General features: G+C 40.7%; 1 protein-coding gene across 6 annotated transcripts in view; it reads left to right on the plus strand.

The window, feature by feature from the left end:
• The first annotated feature begins 1,850 nt into the window (after positions 1-1,850).
• Positions 1,851-18,601, plus strand: part of LOC114599473 (rho GTPase-activating protein 39-like) — an 82,614-nt gene continuing 65,863 nt past the window's right edge. For 3 of the 6 annotated variants that reach the window (XM_028734800.2, XM_028734799.2, XM_028734798.2), the window contains exon 1: positions 1,858-2,037. Coding sequence is in view for 4 of the 6 variants with exons in the window: in XM_028734798.2 (XP_028590631.2) it covers positions 2,027-2,037 (11 nt within the window). In the remaining 2 variants the exon portion in view is untranslated. Of the gene's footprint in view, positions 2,038-4,719; positions 4,950-18,601 lie in introns of all 6 variants that reach the window. The other 3 variants (XM_077929171.1, XM_077929170.1, XM_028734803.2) reach the window with 3 other exon arrangements.

Below are 18,601 nucleotides of genomic sequence, written 5' to 3' on the forward strand. Positions count from 1 at the left end.
ACCATTGTATACGGTACAACTGTAATATTGGGGTTTAAATATTTGTATGTGTCAATCTACAGGATTGTGATCTATGCTGTTTGAGATACTGTTAACTGCATGCTTGAACAAATATAATTTATAGCATTCTGTTTCAAAGCCCCTGAAAAACAATTCTAGTGAGTCTCCCAAAATGGGAATAAATATCTGAGGGGTTCAGTTTATCAAAGTACATATATGGATCTCAAAGTTTCTTATGCAGAATATGCCAAAGTTAGTTTCAAGTTTTTACTGACGCAAAAAAATAATAATATGCCAGGCTAACTAGATGAGAGTTGTGATTTAATTGGAAAGAGCTGCCACCAGGGGCTGCAATTGCATTATATTTGAAAGAAGTGCACAATAATTGGCATGCTTTCCTAAGGAAGAAAGTTGGCTGTCAAGTGACTTGTTCAAGGCCATTAGACCTTGTTAGTGAGAATAGGATGCTGGCCTGAATTATTGTGGTTTAATGAGTCTCAATAAATGTCCCATTGGGGTTTCCACACAGCACTCTCCTTTCATATTAGTAATGCAGATATGCTTTACTACAATAGAACACAGTTAGTATATGGCGCTCTATATCCCATAAACCATAGAACACAATGAATACTTTATTTCACCTGTTTCCAAGCATGACAACCCTGTTGCTTGATGAGCAGTGTTCTGGCAGAAAACTAATTGGGGAACACATCCTCCTTATTAGGCCGTTCATAAGGAAATAATATAGAATAATTCTAAGGGAGAAAATTATTTTATGTTCAGAATTCCCAATAAACTGTATGAAATATCCTAATTTCACAGTGACATAGTTCTATAAAGTTTCTATAAAGAAAGTTCCATACTATATAAAGCAAAGGTATGTCTCTCATATATATTCTTATTAGATGTTTTCCTTAAGTGTGACAATATATTGCCATCAAACTGGTACTTACCTTTTTATACCATCACATACACATTATTTTGTGCATGTATTTTCTGGCATGAGTCTTAAGGTTCAAAACAGTAAAGTGAAATAGCTTTCCATATTCCTCATATGGGAACTGTAATGTTGATAGCGCAGTGTATACCTGAGAAGTTAGGATAATTTTACTGTGGATCATTTAATATAGATTTGGTATCTGCAAAATTACTTCAACTATCCTTTTATATTTATTCTATTTATAGGGATAAGAATGTTGAGATTCCCACCCACCCACCCTCTATGTTAAAGACTGCAAGAACAGAACCAAGTGGTTTGGATAATCTAATCTGAAGTAAAAAGGAGGCAATACTGAACCAAGTTATAAAGATATCCCCAAAGTTACATTTCCACACATTTTCCAAACTTAGTTCATGCCTAATCCTTGTTTGTGATCACGGAACCATGAATACCTCTTCTTTACTAATGTATGTAGTAGAATGGCTGTGCATAAAGACACTTTGCTTCTTATTAATCCAGAATAACCATTACCGCCTGCTTGTCTAGGGCTAGGCAATCATTAAAACGGATAAAATAAAATAAACATGCTCTGAAAGTGCAAAAAAGAAATGAAATATTTCCTCTTCAGCTACCTCTTAGGGGAAAAAGTGGTTATTAAAACGGTTTAAAAGATGAGGTGGTTTTGATTTGGGCATGTAGTGCTGAAAAGCGTGACCTTCGATTGACGGGGAAGGAGAACCGACCGTCTGCTGCCGCGTCTATAAAGCTTCGCCGACTCGGGAAAGGAGCAACAAGCGCTTTTAGCACACTAAACTCCCGCGGCCCCTCGCTAATGTTTAATCCCAGGTCCCCTTTCCTTTCCAGATTTCACTACCAGGCCTGAGCTGGCTTTCCCCACCAGAGGGACTGGAGAGCGGGGTCCCTCCGCTCCACGGGAAGCCGGGAGGGGCAGCATCGGCGGCGGCGGCAGCAGGCGGGATCGGGTTTCACATCCTGATCCCGACTCGCTCAGGAGCAGCAGCAGCCTTCGCTCAGCCGGAGGGGTACAAGGAGGGAAGCCCGGGCGGCGCGGCCCGAGCGGAGGACATGGCGGAAAGGTGAGTGCGGCCGTCGGATCCCAGCCAGCAACTTCGGGACGGAGGGGATCCCCTGTCCGACCGCTCGCCTCCCTACCTGTTGCGCTGGGTGGGGCGCAGGGCTGGGCCCCAGACGCAGGGAAAAGTATGGAGAAGCCTCCGCCGCCATTCCGCGCTCCTTTCCCCGGCGAGCGCGCGGCTGAGGGGAGGAAAGAAAAGTGTGCGGGAACTTTTGGACGTCCCGTTTGGGGGGGCATGAACGGCGAAAGGGCCCTTGGCGCTCTTTGGGAGCTCCTCTTAATCGGCTTTGGGCTCCTGAGGGAATTTCCTAAAACTGGGGGAAGGGGAGCCGGACAATGGGCGGGAGGCGGCGGCGGCGGCGGGGAAAATATTGGGATTGTGGTGAAAGAACAGAGTTGCGCGACCCTGCTGGAAATGAAGTTTAATCCGCCCCCCGCCTCGGCATAGACCGGCTAAGTGTCTCCCCACGAAGGTGGCATGGTGCATTTTCACATGTTCTGGTTTTTGGTCGATTTATCGTGGGAGTGAGTGGCTTTAGGCGGCGGCGGATTACCGCGCTATGTCGGTGGTTGCTTCGGTGGGGGCATATAGTCTTATAGGCGAAGAATGGATGATGATGCGCTGGTGCATCATGCTTGAGACTGCAGCCTTGCACACTTGCAAGCACTGTAATGACTCTCGCCTCCGGGTGCCAGCCATACTTCCAGTAGCTAACAAGGATTGCAATTCCTGCTTTATCCAGAACCGTGCCCGGAAAAGCGCTGGAAAGATCACCTTTGCATAACTAAGTTAAGTTAACCACGCTGGTTGTGAGCGTGACAAAGGGAGCTGAAGGTCAACGGATCTGCATTGTGATCTTGAGTGGGTACTTTTAGAAATCACATGTGTTTAGGGTTACTACAGAGCCCAAGTATGCCGTGGCTGACATACGCAGTAGGATGTCACCAAGCCCCTTCTTCTCACTGGGACTCCATTTCCCATCTGCAAACTTGGCATGCGGGAATGTATGTACAGGGTCGTGGGTTCCAAACTGCAGTGGAACATAGTATAGATGCATGCAATCCCTGCACATGTTTATGAACAGTAGTGTTGCTTCTATAGGGACTGATCATGCACTTGGAAAAGTCGTATCTTATGTATTGACTGGGACAGGCACCCATTTGGTTCTTTTGTCCTATGCTGGGATCCATGAATAGGTTAGTATACAGATCTAGCAGTTCTAGTCAGGAGGCTATTTTATTTGGCTGATCAGCCACTGACCTTCTGAGCCTCTCTTCTGTGTTGTAGGCAGCTTTGCGCTGTTGGTGCCAGAATATGGAATGCAAAATAGGCAACCTGATACTTTTTAATGGAATGGATTCTATTTTTATAAGTGTGCCTGTGTTTGTAGTTGTACTTTCTGATTTGTATGTAGTATAGACACACAAAAATATAGCTTGTATGTGTGCACATACTCTTATATCAACAGAAGTTGCTGGACCAATAAAAGATATCCCATTACTCATTTTTTATCATTATTATATCCTTACTTGATAGTGTACTCTTACAGAAAATAACTTTTTTGAAAACGTAGAGAAGTAAATTGTTCTACAACAAGGGTTCCCAAACTGTGGTCCGCAGTAAATATTCTTGTTGATTTTTAAATGTATTTTTATTGCTTCTTTTGTTTCTTGCATTGTATTTTATTATTTATTAATAGAATTGTATAATTGGAAGGGATCACAAGGGTTGTCTAGTCCAACCGCCTGCAATGCAGGAATCTTGTTGTATTTTAAATTTTATTTTATGGAATTAAAATTGTGATATAGTAAACTGCAATGGAAGTAATAAAAACAAATTTAAAATCATACATCATTCAACCTTGGGTAGAAAAATTAAGCGGTCTGCCAAGATTGTTGGCAGTTCTCCACTGGTCCATGGAGGAAATCTTTGGGAGCCACTGTTCTACAACATAGGGCTATGATCCAAAGAACTGCCCAAATTAAAGAGTTCATGCCCAATATGCCTTTGGCATTTTTCTCTGAAGAACAGTCACCACACTCACACCGAGGAAATACGGTATATGGCAATCAATAGTGTGTGTCTCAAACTGGTTTCCAAGTGTGATATGGGGGACTGCTGTTTAGCGCAGAAGTGCAGTTTATTTCTGGGCATATAGGCTTTGAGACTTACTTCCATGTGACTTGGTCCTTAGTAAGTGTGCACAAGATTGAAACCTCAATGTAAACATGTTGATCCAAGCTGTTTGTACTAGAAAGGTCTTTCTGCACTTCTTTTGGATATACCCTTTTATCTCTTTGTACTTTTTTTCCTACCTTTTATGCTAGTGTGCTTTTGTTTCTTTTGTAACCCACTCCCATGTAGAACTATTACTTCCAAGATAAAAGTGAAGGCCATGTGTACTTGAATAGGAGCATTTTCTTGGAAACATTGAAAACCAAATATGTACTGTTTTTATTCTGCTTGGAGACATGTACATTCTTCAGAGGGATTCAGCGATGACTTGTTTCCCTCTGCTTTTTAAATGTTTATTTCTATGTAGTGTTTGTTACCTAATAAATATATATATTTTTAAAACGGCATAAGTCTGCACTAATGCATGTTTTCCTAATCTTTCTGTTTGAAGTAGTTCTTTACATGTTTTATAAATATTGCTCGTTCTTTAATCTGGTCTGTGTTTAGCCTACAGCCTGCCCACCTGTGCAGATCAGCAAATTGTAGGATTAGAGCCTCTTGTCCAACAAAAGGGAACAAATGGCCTGTATCGTAAATCTTTCTGAACAACTTTAGTGCAACAGGAAAATCCGTATTACGGAGTGAAGACTAACAAGTCACGTGTTAGCCAGTACAATCCTATACATGAGTGGCTACTCAGAAATAAGCCCCACCGAATTCAATGATACAAAAGCCAGGTAAGTGTATATAGGATTGCAGCCCAAGTTTTGTATATTTTAAAAGTTTTAAAATAAAGAAATTAAGATTTGGCTGCTTCCTCTCCTCCCTCTTTACAGCTGAATAATGCCCAGGGTAATGTTGTCAAGGCAAAATGGCTTTCTAGTTTAGAATGTGTGTCAGTTTTCAGGTGGCAGAGTGGTCAAAACTACCTTCTGATAACTTTGTCCTCTCTGGGTTTTAGTTCTGTAGTGTTTAAAAACAGTTTAGATAAGTCATAGTAGGGGTTGTAGGCAATAGAGGGCACTGAGTGTCTCTTGCTAGTATGACATGTGTGGTGTCCATTTGACAACTGTTGTATTTAACATTAATTTTATTAAAGAAGTGCTTTAGGAGCCCTGTAATCACTGGTTTAACAAAGTAGTGTGCACCTCTAAGAAGAACCTGACATTAGATTTCACCCTGGAGGAAAGTTAATAATCCACATTACCTAGAGATCTAGTTAAATAGTGCTGATATTTCATCCTTGGTTGTGAAAATACTGAATATGCTATGTATCTAAATAGGCTTGAGGCCTTATTTGAGGTGTGACGCATAGCTGCTGAACATATAAAGCTTCGCTATACCAAGCTAGTTCACAATTCACACTTAGCCATGATTCGTTTTCAACTATTCATTTATGTATTGAATTTATAAGCTCCCCTCCTCCCAAAGGAAACTACAGTGACAAAAAGATCCACAGTTTAAAAACAGAAACAAAGCATTTACTCCCCCCCCCCCCCGACTATGACTTCACTATGAATGTGCTTTCTACCCCTTGCAGGGATTTATCCTGTGGGTGTCATGCATGGCACAAAAAAGCCATAATATGGCTTGTCGTGTTGCACAAACCTGGATTGGGGTATTCTCCCCTTACCCCCTCTCCCACCGCAACAAACCAATGAGGGGTATGCCAGAAATAAGCCAGAAATACAACTTACTTCTAGCTTACTGCTTGTAGTTTATTTGAAATAAGCAGTCATGTTCCAGGGTTGTGCAGTGTGGCAAACCATAACAAGTTTTGTTTGTGTCATGCATGGCACCCATGATAGGAAGGCACACAAGGTGCATTCACAGTTAAGTCACAGTTTAAAGCAAACTATGGGTTAGCATAGGAAGGACAGATCGTGAAGCTGAGGCTCCAGTACTTTGGTCACCTCATGAGAAGAGAAGACTCCCTGGAGAAGACACTGATGCTGGGAAAGATGGAGGGCACAAGGAGAAGGGGGCGACAGAGGACGAGATGGTTGGATAGTGTTTTCGAGGTTACCAGTATGAGTTTGACCAAACTGCGGGAGGTAGTGGAGGACAGGAGTGCCTGGCGTGCTCTGGTCCATGGGGTCACGAAGAGTCGGACACGACTAAACGACTAAACAACAACAACATGGGTTAGCATGGCATACAAACCAACATATTTTGTCATTAGCCACTGTGACATTGGCCAGTATGATTTACTCTGTGACTTGAAGTGGATCTCCAGGGTCTTGGTCAGAACTATCTTTTTCAGTTTTGCTACCTGAGATTACTTACTTTCTTTTAATTGAAAATGCTGAGGTTGAATTAAATAGCTTCCAGATGCAACACATTGTCTACCACTGAACTACATTTCCTTCCCATAGTGTTGACCTTTATTTCAGTGATTTCTTTCCATAATAGCATAATTTTAATATCAAAAAACCTCAAATGCTTAGTTTGGTTAAGTTTAGTTGTTCTTAATGTTATAATTTTATACTAGTTAAAAAGTAGATAAAATTATATAAACATAGGTCCTTGAAAACTAGCAGCTCCCCCAAAAAAGAAACAGCCAACGCTGATTACCTGGTATAAAAAATATAAAGCCAAGTAAAATGTACAGCCTGGTCATAAACACATTTGCATGTAAATCAATTTCAGTGGCACTTATTCCCAAGTATGATTAGACTTGTTTGTTTGGGAGTGTCCCATTGAAATCAATGAGATGTGTTTCCAAATAAATGTGTTCATGTTGAGGCATAAATTAATAAGTGCATTTCTTTATTAAAATGATTCTTCTAAATCCAGAACCAGGTGCTGCAATAAGCTCCTTCATGCTACTGAACTTCTTTTGACTGATTATTTGCTATGGGCTGGTCTGATGGACTGTATTCTACAATTATCATTATTCCCATCATTACCTTCCTGGTAGACCTGCTTTCTCCTCAAACTTGATTTGAATTAATGTATGTCCCAATCCTTAGCATAATTTACTTAGAAGTAATTAAATCACTTACATAATGTCATCTTAGGACTCAATATTTTTTTGCCTTCTTTGGCAACAGCATCAAGAGAGACAATCTGCTCTGATTATCAATGTGGTCATCTTTGCAAGTGAATCAGATATCTGGCCCTGCATCACCCTCCCAGCTGCCTTTGGTGTAGCGGCTCTGGCCTCACTCAGCGTCTGCTATGCTTTCACCTAGGATGCTTGAACACAGAAGGGAATGGAGAAAACTAAGAATTTGAATTTTGAAGTCAGTGACTGTTGTGAGAAATTAAACCTCTGCATTTACCTCATTAAGGGACGTGGGTGGCGCTGTGGGTAAAAGCCTCAGCGCCTAGGGCTTGCCGATCGAAAGGTCGGCGGTTCGAATCCCCACGGCGGAGTGCGCTCCCGTCGTTCGGCCCCAGCGCCTGCCAACCTAGCAGTTCGAAAGCACCCCCAGGTGCAAGTAGATAAATAGGGATCGCTTACTGGCGGGAAGGTAAACGGTGTTTCTGTGTGCTGCGCTGGCTTGCCAGATGCAGCTTTGTCACGCTGGCCATGTGACCCGGAAGTGTCTCCGGACAGCGCTGGCCCCTGGCCTCTTAAGTGAGATGGGCGCACAACCCCAGAGTCTGTCAAGACTGGCCCGTACGGGCAGGGGTACCTTTACCTTTATTTACCTCATTAGATAGCACCTTGTGGGTGCAGTCTCAAAACCTTTGTTGAAAAGAACAGTCAGTTCTAGCTGTTCAGAAGTTACAGCGGAGGTGGGTAATATTCTTGTATCCACCCATTACAAGAACTCTTCAGTCCTTTTGATGCTGAAAGAGCCTTTATGCAGAGAGCTTAACTGTCTTGTAGATAAAAAGAATTCTTTATCTGTTAGTGTATTATCTGGCTACACCACATCTACTCTTGATAAGTAGGAAAACTCCCTCTCCCAAAATTGGAAATGCTTCCAGCTTGTAAGTGTTCAGTTGTATATTTGACATGTAGCCCACAAGCTTATTCTAGAACCAACTCCCTATTTGCCTTCTGGTATGGAACAGTGCATAAGCTTTATAACAAAGTGATGATGTGAAGAATGCAAAGTAGAATGTTGCAAGTCCTGCAGATCATAAAATGGCAGGTAAAAAAGATTCATATTGACGGTAACTTACGTTAATGAACAAATTTGTCAGAGTTGGTATAGAATTGGTTTCCTATGCTTTTAATAATTACATAGATAAGGGATTATATAAGGAGCAACTCAAGTCTTCTGTGCAGGTATTAAAGGTACAGTACCACCAAGACTTGTTGAATCTGGGTGCCCAAGCTGATGCAATTAGGCTTGGACAAGTTCGTGGTGGAACAGACAGCTGTATAATGCATACTTGTTTGACAAGGATTTAGTTTCACAACCTCTGAAATTTAAAAAAATAGAATCCTTTGTAGACAGACACCGAGTATCTAGAAGATTTCCATCATCAACCTCATAATGTGAGTTGATGCAAAACTAATCAAATTGTGTGTGTGTTTTCCTGAAATGCAATTGAATATTTGAAAAATAAACACACATTTTTTTTAAAAAAATGTATTCCTCTGTTGCCTCTTTCACATATCCCTTAGTAGTCCCCCAACTTTTGCCTTTTTCCTGGTTCACAATTCGCTGTAATAAGAATACATACATTTTCCTAATGCTTTATTTGGTCTTAAGTCTGTGTTGCCTCACTGGAATAGTGTCTTGTTCTAACATGCATACTACATGAAAATCCCCTTAGGGCCTTAGGTAGTCAAAACAGCCAGTAAAGTCATCCTTTATAATATAAATTTAAACTAGAGTAAACATGATGATCTGGTTTAATCTGCATTTATGAAAGGTTTCTGTGGGTAATTTTTTTTTAGGATGGTCTACCTGGAGGTTTTTAATGCCTCATTAAACTCTCATGTGTAAATTAACCTTATATACTAAAATTGGCTTTTTCAGCAGGAATATAAAATTATCTTTGCATTTAATTTAAGAGCAGTAGCCTACACACAGTGCATTTGTAGGTGTCAACTATTATTGCTAGGCTGCAATCTGAAAAACACTTTCCTGAGTGTAAGCAACTTTGAAGACATTAGGACTTAACTTTCAAGTAAACATGCATGGACTTATAGCATAATACATTTGTTAATCTTCAGGGTGCCACAAGACCCTTTGTTGGTTTTGCTCCAACTGACGAACATGGCTAACCCCTCTGGAAATTATTTGTAACTAAGTATCATTAGGCATAATTGCCCATTCCCTTCTATGTAAAAGTAGGCAAATACCTGTACAATTTCTCAGTCTCTGTAGGAAATTATTTGGAGGGGGAACACCTCTAACTTACTGTACTCTCTTACTGTATTGCAAGGTTTTGAGCCCAAAAAGGCCTTCAGTCATGGATGTTTCAACGAAGAGTTAAAGAAGGTTTTCTTCATAGGTGATTTACCTCTGCGGTGCTAAACTGGAAGTGTACATGAGGTGGAAGCATTCTTTAGCAGAGATATCAACTAGGGCAGATGTTTTTCAGCCACAATGCCTCTTTTAGCCTCTTCCATCTACACCGATCCTGTCTTTGTGGCTAGTAGTCATTAGAATGAAGATTGCCACAACCCGCATGTGGTGTCCGGTTATAGATATAGAATCTGTAGACCTGATATTTGTAAAATGCTTCATCTGGTGCCAGTTGAAGAAGTTTAGAAGCATTGCATCTATGTGGCTCAGTCCTATTCTCAGACTTATTCTGGGTATTCAAGGCAGCTACTATCTGCCATCCTCTCACATGTAGGTAGATGTTTTCCACAGTCTGCTGTGTCATTAGTGCACTAAGGTACAACTAAAAATGAACAGCAAGATTGATGTTAGTGTACAGTACAAATGCTTCCCATGGATTCATATTTGAGACACTGTGTTCTTTTTTGCACAGTCCAGAATGTTGTAGAGGAAAGATTGTTGCTGTGAACGCAAAAGCAGCTAATAGAAATTGATCAGTGAGAGATGTAGGCAAGATCACATGAAGAATAGGCCTGGAGAGGCCGGGGCCCTAGTTAAAGAGTAAAAAGGGCTTATGCAGAAATTCTGCCTGCTACTTGTCTGTCCACAACTGTTCTGCTCAGCTACTTTTTTCACCATCAAGTTACTATTTCCAATATCAGTTCCTGGCCTGAGGAAAAGTCCCAGGTGGATGGGCTCTGACAAAAGCGGGAGAATGCTAGACACCCTCTGCCATGTTCCACCTTTGCATTTTAAATTGAACCCTACTCCTGCTTTATACGTGGTTGAGGCAGGCCTGTATTGAAATATGTGGCTGCTAATATCACATTTTATTTGGGGCCCCTTTTTAAATGTTTCTGATAGTTCCTTTTAGAAACTTTTCAGTAAGATTCTATCTCTTTCAGACGTACTGCAGCTTGGATTTAGAGCCATAGTCTGGAAAGCAGTGCCACTTGGGACTTCACACTGCAACTGAGAGAAAATCCTGAAAGAACTAATTCAGAGTGACTTATTTTCTTAAAAAGCAGTTGACTGGAATATGGTTTTTGAAGGAAGCTGGCTTTCTCTTGAGTTCTGTTTCCCATCATTGCTTTCTCATAAAAGCAGAGTGTGAAGTCAGAGTTTCCATTTGCAAAACAACAAAATTTTACATGTTGCTGCAAGCCAGGGGCCCTAAAATCCTTCAGTAACAAAATCCACCATTTCCTTCAACCTCTGAACCCAAATTCTGCGATTGTAATAAAATGAGCATATATATATATATATGAATGAAGTCCCATGTGTTTCTATGTATCACACAACTTTGTGTAGGTGCATCGTTCTGGTTTTATAGAATGTAGAAATCTAGTTTGAGCTTCTGATCAAAACATGGAAATAATATAATAGCACGGACACGGGAGAATGTGGAGTGTAGTCTTTTGTGGGATGCCACTAATGCTAAGTGAAGAATCTCCTGCAGGCTTCATTTTTCTTCTGTGGCACAACAGGGAGCATTGTTAAGTGTGGTTAAGTGCCTTTAACTCGATGGTGATTTAAGCACATTAACTGTGCACCCGCTTATACCTTTTTTTAACTATGTATTTTTAGGTGGCTCCAGGGTTTAATCAATTAAAGCTTTTATTTTGTAATCCGTGATAGCAAAGTTTTAACCAGTTAGTTAAAAGCACATGGGTTTTTTAGGTTAAGTTGAAATAAAAGTGTGTACAGTACCCAAGTCTTCAAGACAGGCTCATCAAGAGCTGCATTATCGGTGATCTTGACAAGTCCGTGCACCAGTGGAGATTTAGCATCCTGTTTTGCTGGGATCAAGGTGTCATCTTTGATAAGATACTCCTGTGCCCCATGTCTATGTGGGGCATGGCTTGGCAAAAGAGGCATTGTGGTCTATAGTGGATAGCTCAGTTGATTAGAGCATGATGCTGATAGCAGCAAGGTTACAGGTTCAGTTCCCATGTGGGACAGCTGCACATTGCAGGGGGTTGAACTAGATGATCCTCAAGGTATCTTCCAACTCTACAGTCCTATGATTCTATGAAATTAGGGCCCTTCCAGGCCTGACTAAAGGCTTCCTAAAGGCTAGAGCTTTCCCACTGCTGTCAGAGAGGATGTAGTGACTGCTGTGCTCCTCCTCTGGAGAGTTGCCTAGAGCTAAGCCAAACACAGGCTTGTGGTTTGTCTTACTCCAAACAAAGCATGGACTTTACAGCTTCCTTCAGGCAAGATCTGAAGGAGATGACACACTTATCTCATAGGAGCACAGCAGCAGGAGACCTGGGGAAGAACAGGAGTGCAGCAGCCAATCTCCACACTTGTGCATTTGTGCTAAGCCATGGTAACTGAGCCACTTTTAAGGTCTCCTTTGGCTGAAAGGTGGTTCGGAACTATATATCACTTTAGCACAATTTAGAATTACCAGGTTTTCTCAACAAATCAAAAACTTTTTAAAGGCTCTGCAACGATTCTGTGCTTCTCACACCAGTAAAGAAAAACAACACGTCATAAGAATAGGCAGATGGTTGTTGCGGCCAGTGGACACTTACAGGAATCCTGTGCAAAGCCACCTTCCTGGAGCAGCCCACACAAAATTCAGTATGTGATCCTGGCAGTTGGGGTCAAAGAATTCAGGATGCATCCCAGGCGTGGGGAACTGTTGGCCCTCCAGTTATTGCTGAACTACAACCCCAGCCATTCCTGGCCATTGGCCATGCTTGCTGGGGCAGATGGGAGTTGTAGTTCAGCAACATCTGGAGGGCTAAAGGCTCCCACACTTGCTGTATCCACACATGGTTAGAGTGAAAGACATGTTGCCATTGTGCTTGAAATCAAAGTGGTTTTCAGTATGTTGCTGAGTTTTCCAGCATAATCTCACAATGTTACTTCGTGCTGGAAGCATCCTTAAATGGACTGTGCATTTGTGAAACCCAAAAGGGGGATTGGAAAAAAAGTGCATGTTTGCATAAGTTTGTTAGCCCTCCTAAAGGGCTAAGTTGTATTCTTAGAGCAGGTCTGAAAAGAAAGAAAAGAAAAAGAAAGGGATAACTAAAGCTGTTAGTTTGACAGGGTTATATGGTTGTGTAATTAGGAGCAGTGGTCTGTGCTAGGAGACATAATCTTATTAAGCCAGGGACAAACCTGCCAGCAAAGACCTATTTGGTCATACCCATCAGACTCCACTGAAACTTAGCAACTGCAATTAATCTCTCTGCGCAAGGAAGCTGAAGCTATAAAAGGGAATGTGTAGTATCTGCTAGGAAACTGCTGTGGGTGAAATGTTGTACGTGGGGCTGCACCCCACAACAATGAAACAATAGCAGCGAATGTTTATTTAGTGAAATGGTGGTCTGATTATACATCAAGATATCTGAAATACATGGCAGTTGGCACCAAGGCCCTTTGGATGAGGTGTAGGGTTCTTTAACAGCTTGCCAGAGATTTCACAATAGCCAGCAAAGGTTTATTTTGGCTTAACACAGCAGGGAAAATGTAAATTTAGGGCAGTATGCCACCTCAGAGGTGCAACCCACTCCAAAAAGCACACAGAGAGAACTCAAGGCTTTTTTAAGTAAGTAAAAAATAACTTATGTTCCTTTTGCCTTGTTTATGGATTTCGGACACTGTTTTCTTAAATGTAGTAGATGAAAGTTTAGGGAGAGAAGCAAAGTTTTAATGGGGAATCAATCTCAAATGACTAGATTTATGTCCAGCTCTCAATTATAGAGAGGAAAAGATGCAAACACAGATGTCACAGAGTAGAGGGTCGTCTAGATCAGGGGTTCCCAAACTGTGGTTTGCAAGCTTCATTCAGGTGGTTCAGGGTGACTCTGAATTTGTGGTTGTGGCTCATCCATTAATATTTATATTTATTTTTAATTGCTTCTTTTATTATGTTGTATTTTATGGTATTAAAATTTAAATTCTATGTAATTCTGTGTAATCATGCAGCATCCAGCACAGTGCACAACACAGTTGCTACAACACAAAGACCAATAATTAAGTAGTCCACCAAGACACTCAGAAGTTTTTAAATGGTCCAAAGGGAAGAAAGTTTGACAGCCACTGATCTAGATTTTCCAGCTGAAATGCTAAATTAAGGGCAGCACCATTCAAAACAAGGTAAAAGGGCCTAGAGTGTCTTGTAAGGTTGCTATTACATTCCTCCTGCAGCTATCACAGTTCAGGGGAAGTATTCTGACTGTGTTGGAATCCCACAATCTGTACAGTCTGAAGTCATCCCTTCTGTTTAGAATTTGAATACTTAATGGAATAACAGAAGACTAATACGATGCAAAATCATGGAGGAACCCAACTTATTAGACTAATAAATTATTTTTCTTAATTCTTTCTGAGTGTACAGGTATAGATAGAGAGTGCACCAGGAAGTCCTCTACTTTATGCTCTTTGCTTAAATTACTGTTGCTCTGGGTATGTGTAGATTCATAATTAAATCTGCTCTACAGCTGTTTGTCTATTTTTGTGGACCTTGGGCAGACCAGTTCTTCCTGGTCTATGGATGCACCACAAGAAATAAGATTCCTTATAAATATGAAAATTAGGCTGTGATTGCAGCCGTGTTGGCAGGACTGTCTTTTGTGCCAGGTGTGCATAAGGGCTAATTTCATCTTGCTGCTATGTATGGAAATACATTGTTTGAACTCCAAGTGCAAAGGTTTTGTTTTGTTTTTCACGGGCAGCCCTCTGGTGCTAAACACTATTTCCAGAACAGCATGCAACAACACCTTGGGATCTAGTTATATTTCTGTAGATTATTTATAGAATAAAAGGGCTTGTAAGGGTATTGGGTCATCTGTCTCATTCTTTGAGACAGATTAAACCATTCTTAATGCTAATCTAGCTTAATTGAAGGGTCCTGTTTTGTTGCCTCGATGGAAGAATCTTGTTCTTTTGCCCATCTGCCCTTTCCATAATGTTTAATGTTTCCATAACGTTTAAGATTGGTTGCTGTCTTAGCTTTTTTCTTTGACCCCAGCTATTATGGACACTTTCTTTCTCCATGTTGCCTTCCCTCCAAGATGAATCTACTGTATACAGTGTCAAAGAAAAATCACACTAACGTTCCAAGTAAGACAGATATAACGTAAGGCTATGTACACACTAAAGCACACGGCTTATCCCAAAGAATGCTAGAAATGGCAGCATGTTAAGGGTGCTAGGAATTGTAGCTTTGTGAAGAGTAAGCTACATTTCCCAGAATTCTTTTAAAGGTGCTTTACGGAGCCATACAATATCCTGTTTGCTTAAAGTTGATTGATTTGCATGTTTGAAAATGTAGAAGTCTTTTGTCTGAAATTTAGAGTTGAGCGATCGAGTAGAATAAAGGGTTGGGTAAATGAAGGCCCTATGTGAGGAATAAGCAGTTATGCTGCCTCAGTACAGTCCCTTAAAACGTCGCCAAAAATAGCTTCCTGTTTATAAGCGAAGTCAGGCTTGGAATCTATAGCACCTGTGAATATAAAAGTTCCATGTGCCTATTTTGGGGGGGGGGGACTTCCGTTCCTTTACATTTGATGTGCCCACACCAGACTTTCTTTGATGATTCAGAGAAAGGTGGTATGCTGAATTATGATGAGTGGCTAGGGACAACTACATCAGACAGCCACCATAGCTAGCAAACTTGTTGGCATCTGCCTGTCTCGGGGGACAAAGGAGAATGTGCCTTAGTTAACATTTAGGTACTCTAAGCGTGAGCTGGCCACTTTTAGCTAATTTTATTCCCCTATACAATTAGATAGGAACAAGGAATCATGAGTGCTATAGAAGAGGAGCAGTGGTATGGAATGTACCACTTGCAGAGTGGACATCTGAAGGCAGCCCTGTTTAGGGAAGCTTTTCATATCTGAAGGACTATTGTATTTTAAAATTTGGTTGGAAGCCGCCCAGAGTGGCTGGGGAAACCCAGCCAGATGGGCGGGGTATAAATTAGTTAGTTAGTTAGTTAGTTAGTTAGTTAGTTAGTTAGTTAGTTAGTGTATGCATGGAATTAACAGCATAATTGCCTCCGATATCAAACTAATTTGGGATTCTTGGCAACTTTTTCAGATTCCAAGTTAGTTTGGAAGATTCAGAGTCCTACAGTAGCTTCTTAAATCAGCAGATGGTTAGCATGAAAGAACCCTGTAAACGTGATTCTAGTAAAATATATTCTAGTACTTCTCATAGTATATATTCTTGCTCTTTTTTTGATACCTATTCATTTGAGATCTGCCAAATTCTCCTCTCCTCCTCTTTAACATCCTAAAAACTACTATTATCCTCTCTGTTGTTACCCATTTTATATTATGTACATCTATGAAACTGCTATTAAATGTTAGAGCAGGTTACTATTGGCTGTTTGGAAGGATTGTAAAAGTGAGTAATTTGCTGACTAACTAACCCCCACAAAAGAAACCCCTTATCATTTGTTAGTGGCCTCTGTAATTACCACAGAGTATATATTTCAGTGGTATATATTCATTATCTAAAGTTTCTAAATAGATAAGCCAGTGTTTCTGTCATCCATTCACAATGGAGTTCGCCTTTTTCTAGTTAGTTTGCCTAGATTAGTTACATTAGATTAGCTACTAAAGAGCAACATCTGTTATGAGAAGTCATCTCTCTGGGTATAATCTCATCTACATATTCCTGTTTCTCTGGATGCGTCTGTTAGCCATAGCATCATGCTGGCCATCAATAAACCTCTTTTGGCCCAGTTAACTACAGAAATAAGAAAACATTTCGTTTTCATTCCATTTCATTTTAATTTGTATACCACCTTTCTATATTACTATACACAAGGCAGTTTACAACAACAAACTATACCACAAAGATCACACCCCTTACAATAATCTGATCTAATACAAGAAAATGTTAATAGAAACATAACTTTAAAATAAACAACTTATATCAAATAAAGCAATATTCAACAATCCATTAGAATATAACAGTACACAACAAAATTAACTCTCAAAATATCAGCAAATAATAATTACACAGAAATTTACTCTTAACAATTACGGTAAATAATTGCTAAAGTATAATCAAGAAAAATAACAGCAAGTCACAATGAATAAAATACCACCATACATGCATAACCAAATAAAAGGATGGAATTGAGAAACAAAGACATGCAACTTATAATTAAAACAAAAAGATGTTTTAATAATTTAACAATGTGTCCTCATAGGGACTTAGGCCTTTCTCTGCAGTCCTTGTGGACAGGAGATGTGTTAAAAGTACCATCACAGACCCTTGCTGCCTCCAAACCTTTATGATCTCAGAATCTCAAATTACCAGAGTTTTGTCATAATTTGTGGTGGTTAGCAGAATCCAAGCCTTTCTTGACAAAGTGTAGGTCAACCTCAGCCCTCCAGATGGTTTTTGGCCTACAACTCCCATGATCCCTAGCTAGCAGGACCAGTGGTCAGGGATGATGGGAACTGTAGTCTCAAAACATCTGGAGGGCCGAGGTTGAGGAAGCTGCATAGTTTTTATTCGCCGACTATCAGAGTTGGATGAGCCAGTGATCTGTAAGAAGGTTGGGTGAAATGGTGATGTCTGCTAAAGTGGTAGCTGAACATTTAAAAGAGTGCACTCTCCCCTGTTCAGAGGTAACTGAAAAGGGCCATATTTCATTTCCTCAGAATCAGAGCTGGCTAGCTATGGCTGCAACTGAATAGAACAGTAACTGTCTTGGAAAGTGGCCATTCAAGACACAGTCAGGAAATTCTAACGGATGCAGCATAACCTCAGCTGCCTAACACTTTGTTGCCACTCACTTTCTTTTTACACAATGCATTTCCATTCCTTCTGGGATAGGCTTGTTTGAAAACCAGTCAAGAGAGAAGTTATATTTCAGATGCTGTCCTTTGCATCTGGGTTTTGGACTGCATAAAGTGCTGAATTGGACCCCAGGCATCCATACCCAGGACAATTAAATATTTATTAAGCAGATGCTATGTGTGACTTAATAGAAATAAATGGGATGTGTTTGTTTTCCAGCCTGGCACTGAAATATGAAGACATTACTTAAACACACTTGTGCTTGGTTCTGTCTGAACTTGAACTAAGTGGCAGGGGTAGGGAGAATGGCTGGCAATGAATTTATTGGCCCAGCACTATGCAGTGAGTGGAGCTTTGAATCTGTAAGAGAGAATATGCCCATACAGTGGTACCTCGGGTTACATACGCTTCAGGTTACATACGCTTCAGGTTACACACTCCGCTAACCCAGAAATAGTGCTTCAGGTTAAGAACTTTGCTTCAGGATAAGAACAGAAATCGGGCTCCGGCGGTGCGGCAGCAGCAGGAGGCCCCATTAGCTAAAGTGGTGCTTCAGGTTAAGAACAGTTTCAGGTTAAGAACGGACCTCCAAAACGAATTAAGTACTTAACCCGAGGTACCACTGTACTTTACTATCTCTTCATTTCATGATGCAGCAACCCATAGAAAGAGTTTTGATAGCTTTCACTTGGAACTCTTGTGTTGCCTAGTGGGAATAATATGGATGAAATTTAGGCTGTGTATAAGCCACATCTTCTTGTACTGCATTATTTAAGTTTTAAACTAGAAATAGTGTCAAAAAAAATGAAGGTGCACCGATATGTGGGGGCTTGCATGATCTGCAGGGAAATGTTGTTTTGGACTGTGAACACCTGTGCTGTTCCAGCTAATCTCCTGGTCTGCAGTTTAGATTAATAAGGATCAGCACAGCAAGATTTGGCACAGTCCCTGTTGGCACATCGTTGATACTGGGTTTGCTGAATAGGCATGGCTGACACCAAGGAAATCTTCTGGTTAGAAATGCCTTTAAGAAAGCTGGGAGGAATTGATCTGTGTTGTCCTTCACGTGATCATTGTAAATGTTATGCAGTTGCCTGATCACTGTTGCCTTGATATTTCTGTCATGTGAGTTGTTGAGA

Source organism: Podarcis muralis, chromosome 5 (assembly GCF_964188315.1).
Source record: "Podarcis muralis chromosome 5, rPodMur119.hap1.1, whole genome shotgun sequence".
Taxonomy (NCBI): domain Eukaryota; kingdom Metazoa; phylum Chordata; class Lepidosauria; order Squamata; family Lacertidae; genus Podarcis; species Podarcis muralis.